The sequence below is a fragment of the Mastomys coucha genome, unplaced genomic scaffold (genome assembly GCF_008632895.1).
Source record: "Mastomys coucha isolate ucsf_1 unplaced genomic scaffold, UCSF_Mcou_1 pScaffold18, whole genome shotgun sequence".
NCBI lineage: Eukaryota > Metazoa > Chordata > Mammalia > Rodentia > Muridae > Mastomys > Mastomys coucha.
The window spans coordinates 48,621,396-48,628,465 of NW_022196900.1; the positions used below are offsets into that span (position 1 = coordinate 48,621,396).

Below are 7,070 nucleotides of genomic sequence, written 5' to 3' on the forward strand. Positions count from 1 at the left end.
ATTAGTTGCCATGTGAGGACTAGGAACTGAACTCAGGTCCTCTGCATGATCAGCAAATGCTCTCATGACTGAGTAATCTCTCCAGCCTTGTCCGCATTGGTTATATGTTCTCATATAGCATCTCTCCAGCTCCCACCTCAGGTTTCCATTGTCTATGTGTTCTCTTACAGCTGTGGTTTCTCTGCTGGCATCAATTTACAATTACCTGGAAGATCAAAACAAACAAGTTGAAACCCCGCAAAACCACTGATGCCCAAGCTTCTAATTCATTGTTTTAAAACTCAAAGATACCCTTTTATGAAATCCCTCAGATAGGAAAAATGAGAATATCAGAAAAGTGCTTACCACTTAAAATGTCTTTTGTCAGTAAAATATTGAGTCATACAACTTGACTTTTTAAAGTAGTATAACATTGACTCCAGAAGAATGTTGAAGAAAAAAGAAACAAAACAAAATCATGACAGCTAGAAAAGTGTGGCTGGACATCTCTAGTGCAGAGGCATGTCGACCCAAGTACTGTTCCTCCACAGAACTCAAGAATAACTCTAACGATGGCAGGGAACAATGTAAAGTTCCTGCATAGTGCCACTTAGCAAGAATAAAAAAAAACTCATCTTATTCCAGAGGATATGAGATGCTAGGTCAAATGAAGACTGAAAGTGATGCAGGGAACCACTAGAACATCCCTCAGGATGGAGTAAAGCTGGAGCTTCTCTTTCCCATTCAAGGCAAAGGCTCATCCTGATCACATAGAAAGGGCTCAGCATCGCCTGGCAAAGGTGGTCTGGCACTAAGGTTTAAGAATTTCTCTCCTTGTCTCTTTGGTTGTGAACCTAGCCTTTAAGAGCTGAGCTAGCTCTCCAGTCCAGGAGAACCTACTGATTCCTTAAAGCCAATGTATTCCTAACTACACTCTAAATACTTAACCATACACTCCATCAGAGAAGTTCTCACCCCACCTTCACCATCAAAGTCATTCCTTCTGTACAGAAGGAGACCAACACAGAAAGCCACAACTAGTCGAAATGAACAGAAATGACTGTGGGAGTGCCCAGGCCCAGTCAACACATCTATAACCCAAACCCTGTACCTAAGGCTCAGGGAGCCTTGCAGAAGATGGGGAGGAGAGGTCCTAAAAGTCAGAGGGCCAAGAAGTCTGCTGTGAGATTGTGCTTTCTAGATATGACGGAGAACAGTGTGGCTGCCTAAGCAGACCTGAATGATGACACCGGCTGACATGCCAACACAGATAAGGGAGATGTCAAGAGTTCACACCCTAGAGGAAACCTTACAAGCAATTAGCAACTGATGACAGAGGAGAATGACTCTTCCTAGGGAAGAGCCCCTTAATTGGTCCTCAACATTGAGTGAGTTTTTCTTTCTATGTATATGTAACAACAGTGCTTGGAGAAGAGGGGGCTTTGAATGGAGCAAGGAGGCAGGCATGGAAAGGGTAGGAGAAAGGAGGAGGGAGGAATGATGTAACTATATTTCAGTTAGGTTTTAAATAGGATTTCTTCCCTCAGTGCTCATTAATATGCTTTTTATCCATTTTCAGTGCTCATGTGCTCATAGTTTTAAAATAATAAACTACTTGATGAAAGTAACAGGGTAAGTGAATTAATGAAAATGTATAAAAAGTATATTGTAGCCATTCTTTACCAGCTGGGTATATTAGTTAGATGACTTGGTGTGGCACAAGCAATAATCCCAGCTGTTCTGGATCTCATGTTCAAAGCTTTGCCTGGATTGCAGGGCAAGATCAGTGTAGTGAGATGTTATCTCAAAATGTATCCCACCCCCAAAAGGAAAGGAAAAATACAGCAAGGCACATAGAGTGTTGTGTATGAGGACTTAGGTCCAACCACAGAACCGAAACACTCATAGGAAGATGAGGGGGAGTGTCCCAGAGAGCAGCATCAGAGATTAAGGAGAGACCAACCTGGAAGACATGTCACTGCTGTGAGCAGGATCATTGCCTGCCTATCTCAGGATCATCCCCTACCTATCTCAGCACCCAGTAGTGGACCCTAAAAATCACTGTTTCTCTTCCATGTCCCCAAATGTCAGGTTTCTCATCCTTGTCCTCTCTTCAACAGCACACAAGGCCATGTCCAGCCACTGTGAAGAAGATTGTGTATGACGTTATAATTCTGAGTTCTGCACTTGAAGGAATTACCAGAAAATACTTGTGGTTTCCCATAGGTGCCTGTGTTTGGCAACTTGGTCCCCAGCTTGGTGGAGATGTTTTGGAAATGTGTAGAAACTGGGACAGAGAATCTTGTAGACTGTTTGAGTCAGTGGGATTGGGTGCTGAAGTTCGACAGCCTGACCCCATGTCCCCATGTCTGTCTGTCCTCTGCTTCTTAACGGTGAACTATGTGGCCACACACCTCACATTCCCTCCTTCCCTCCCTCCCTCCCTCTCTCCCTCCCTCCCTCTTTCCCTCCCCTCTCTTTTGGTTTTTCAAGACAGGGTTTCTCTGTATAGCCCTGGCTGTCCTGGAACTCACTCTGTAGACCAGGCTGGCCTCAAATTCAGAAATCCACCTGCCTCTGCCTCCCAAGTGCTGGGATTAAAGGTGTGTGCCACCACCGCCCAGCACACCTCACATTCTTGCTGCTATGCCTTCCCCACTATGTCAGGCTTTACTGGGAGCTAAACAAGACCTTCCTCCCTCAAGCTGCTTCTTGTCAAAGAATCAGTCATCATAATAAGAAGAGTAATGCTGTACCTTCAGTGCCCCAGAGAGAAGCATGGATATTTGGTCACTTGAGTATATGCAATATGTTTTAGAACCACTGTTCTGCGGTCACCCATCCCATTCATGTTCCTGTAGACACAGGTACACCCTTTCACTTACAGTTGGTTGAAGCCATATGATGTATTTTTTTTCTTACCTTCTCTTTTACTTTTCTATTAGTTGCATCCTTGGATAGCTCATGTTAAAAGAAAAGGCAAGATTCAGTAGTCTGATTGATCCACCCCAGCTCCCTTGTGGCCTAAATGGAGTCTGACAGAGCAATTGCCTAGAAAAATTCAGTTAACACCCTTTGTTTAGTAAAGATAGAATCTCAGGCTATGTCTTCCATATCCAGGGCCTAGGTTACCCTTCAGAGCCATCAGAAGCCTCCACATTTTTAACAAGAGGTGGATAATTCCCTCCCTCCTCTATTTCCCTCTCTCCTACTGAATGCTATTCAGAACTAAAGATGGTTTTACTCTACACTTTTATTGTTGTTTCAAGACATGGTAGCCCTAGTTGTCCTGGAACTCACTCTGTTGTGACCAGGCTGGCCTCAAACTCACAGATCCACCTGCCTCTGCCTCCTGAGTGATGGCATTAAAGTTATATGCCATCATCACCGGGCTTACTCTATACTCGTATATGATAACCACTATGTCTGTTCTAATTTCTCACCTTTCATAGCACATCCAAGTTCTCAGTTTTGAGGAAAGGGATGTCTAGAAAAGGAGACATGTCCTTTCTTTAATTCGGAATGCAGAGGTCATAACTCAAGCTAGGAGATAATTATTATCACAAATGATTATAACACAAGTGCAGGTATTTGAACCACAAGTCAGGGTGCCTTGGGATGGAGTCTTTGCGCTGGCTTCTGCTAGCTCTGGGGCTTTCTCTGTTGCTTTAAGCAAGTTATTTCATCCTTGAAGTCTTGTTCTTACCTGAGAAAAAAAGACACGGTTGTTCGGAGAACTGGGTAATTGTTGGATGACGGATTTGGTTCTAGAAACTTCCTGGTTTAAAGTAGAAAAACAACAAAAAGTTTTCCAGACCACAAGAAGCAAAACGACCTGTATTTTCAGTCAAGTGTGGTAAATATTTTTTTCCTTCCCTGACTCCACTACCTCTCGGCGAACTTAAAGGTAAACAGATCCCATCCTGGGCCTCACAGTGAAGTCAGCAAGGTCTTTTTCCTGTCTGCTAGCTCCTGTGTTTTCAGTTGTCGGAGAGATTGCTTCACTGTGGCAACAGCCTCACATTCTGCTTCTCTCCAATTCATTTAAGCCAAATCTAGGTGCATCTACCAAGAGTTGCTTGCAATGATTAAACTAAACTGGGATTGTCTGGTTCTACAGCAAGCCTCTACATTCAGTAGTAACTTCCATGGCAGATTACACAATGACTGTGAAGTAGAAGTAGTTAGTTACAGGCCTGGTGTCCTTGTCTTCTTGCTTGGATCTGTAGTGTAGCCAGGTCAGCGAGTCTCAGTGGACTTGAGACATCTTGCTCCACATTGCTTTGTGATGCCTTCTGAAAGGGTATGGCTAGGAGAGATTCAATCTGTCACCATCAGACCCTTCCTGAAGCAGAAGCCCCTCCCTGTGCCATGGTCAGCTTCCTCTCAGCCCCCAACCCCCAGCCACTGCCAACCAAGAGCAGGCTGCTTCAGTCCTGTTGCCTCCATCAGCTAGCACTTTTGGTCTTCAGCAAGGCTCCTTCGTTGATATTTCTGATCATTCTAACCAGCTGGATGCATTTAACTTATTTTGTAATATGCATAGGACTCAAAATTACCACAGAAACAAGAATAAAGCTTTCCTTCCCTGGTCTTCCTGCCCCGCCCCTCAAGCTGCCTTCTCCTCCTCCACAGAATAGTAATTAATCCTGGCCATTTATTTCTCATGTGTTCTTTAGTTCTTCACATATAGTCAGTACAAATATTAAGATTACTTAATGGTTCTGCACAAATCAACTGCTTATACACATTTTCCTATTTTTTGCTTTGATTTTCCTTTATGTACTTTCGTAAAGAAAACATCTCTTCATTCTCTTCAAGAGAATCATGTTCTCTTATGTGAAACTTCTGGTGATCTAGCAAATCATAACAACATTAACCAATCAACCTAGCAGTGTCTAGCACACAGGAAAATTTCCTGCTCTCTCGGCAGTCTGTTGAGTCTGCGTATTTTTCTTAATTAAACCTTGAGGTGTTGGCTAATAGGTTAAAACAGCATGCTATTTAGTTGTAATCTGCATTATTATTATAATGAGTGAGATCAAATCTGTTTTCATTCCTCTGAAAATTGTTCACATCTTTTGGCCATATTTCTATTATGTCTATGTAACAGAAATATTCAAGGTTTGATGCTAGTTTCATTGTCTCTAATAATTTCTGATAAACATGGAATTCCTTAGAATGAATGTTCTATGTTAAGGAATGCTCATTATATTATCGACATAGCTCATCATATCTAACTGCAAAATTCTATGAAAATTTCACCACTGAAGAACCAATTATAAAATTTTAATGGATTAATTTTAATTCTCAAATAATTTGAAGTTCGTAGAAAACATAACATGGCATGACAAAAATGGCTATTGCAATTCATGCCATCTTACGACACAGTTAAACATGTGCAGAAGCGAAACAATGCAGCCATTTTACACCAAAAAGAAACAAATAATGTCCATATAGCTCCTCCCACTCTGCCACCAACCTATGTCTTCAAAATCCACTGTTGGCTCTTGCTTCACAGTGTTTAAGGGTCTATGTCTTGTCTGCTCAGCCATGTTGTGAGCTTGAACACAAAGAACATACAGCGGTTGATTTCTATCTGGACAATGATCCAGGCACAGCTGCTGTACCTTTGGTTTTCCAAGTAATCGTGGATCCTCCTGAAGTATGCTTTAATCTGTAACCTAAGGTTCTGCACACTCTTCTGTGCTGCGTTCAGTCCACCCAGTGACTCCACGTATTCTAGCTGCCGGTGAAGTACAGCTAGGACTTTTTCTATATGGTTTTCCTCCCAAATGCCCTTAGACCCATGTGTCTGGAAGAGAATGAAGATCTGCTGAAGGATCTCATGCAGGACAGCCAGTGCCTGTCCCTCTTGGTACTGCTGAGGACTCACAGGCTGCTGAGGAAGCAGAAAATTCTTCCTGTGTGCTAGACACTGCTGGACTGACGAGCTTGGCAAAGATTTCAGTAGTTGTAAACTTTCTCTGTTCATTCTTGATTGGAAGGGAATCAGTTTCGGTTCTAGAGAGAAGATAGTGGAAGAAGCCAAGAGCAGCAACACCATTTCAGGGAGCTGTTTGTGGACCATGGTGGAGGGCACACAGTGATCTCTGCACACCTTGTACAACTCCAGTTCTGGGAAATGTTTACCTTTCACACATCTGAAACCATGAGGGAGGGTGTTCTTTTCTGTTGCCTTTGTTTCCTTGTGTGTCATTTCCCCAAGTTTATACCTTAGGTTTTCTGGTTCCCATTTCAGGGTTTTATGGAACATTTCCTTTACTTTCCCCATTATGTTGCTGTTTGAGGAAGTACCGAAAGAGCTGGCTTCACTGTACACTTTTCTTGAGACAATTACAGTTATCCACTCTGACCTTCTATTACACTTCATTATTTATTACGTACAAGCCTTAACTAACACAATGCACTTTCTAAATGTTTAGTCAGGCTTAGTAATGCACTTTCACTGAGATCAAACTTTCTTTTTCACGCACTGCTATTTCATGAAGTATTATTTATCATAGACCTGGTAGCAGCCAGAACATGCTCTGAGGTAAACATTAAAATCCACAGGCTGATAACTTTGGAACTTCACGTAGAACTGTAAATGTGTTCAAGTATTTGGGCAAATTAATCTGAAAATATGTATCAATAATCTTGGACTATTTTATATCTCATCCAATCAGTTTAATATCTAATATTTTAGCTTATAAAATAAGGTAAAAATAAAACTTATCAAAAGATTGTGATTATAGTCTCATGATAGTAACAGAGTATAACAACTTACAAGTTCATACAATGGCTACAAAAATGTTGGTCCTCTTTGAATACATGAAACCAGTTAATAATAACATGATTGCTAGAAGAGATTGTGGAGGAGGTTGGATGGTCCATTTTCCCTAGACTAGCTGCAACTACAGTAAACCAATGAGAACAGTTCTACAATAGTAATGCCTCTTGAATTACAAACACCCAGTTCCACATTGCTAACATCCTCCTGAGTAATCTCCCAGCCTACCTTCTTAGTCTTCCCTGGAACAGTTGTAGTAAGTATAGTTGAGGGAACTGGACTCCAGAGGAAGTAAAAG

The 7,070-nt window shown here is 41.9% G+C and overlaps 1 protein-coding gene across 1 annotated transcript; it reads right to left on the reverse strand.

Annotated features, from left to right (window-relative positions):
- Positions 1-5,446: 5,446 nt before the first annotated feature.
- Positions 5,447-6,086, reverse strand: Ifne (interferon epsilon). Its single transcript, XM_031376803.1, has one exon. It carries the CDS (start codon positions 6,068-6,070, stop codon positions 5,504-5,506), a length of 567 nt encoding a protein of 188 aa, XP_031232663.1. The 5' UTR covers positions 6,071-6,086; the 3' UTR covers positions 5,447-5,503.
- Between the last annotated feature and the right edge of the window lie 984 nt (positions 6,087-7,070).

Bases quoted from the DNA above. Each gene is read 5' to 3' on its own strand.
- Ifne (XM_031376803.1), bottom strand. From the start codon at position 6,070: ATGGTCCACAAACAGCTCCCTGAAATGGTGTTGCTGCTCTTGGCTTCT.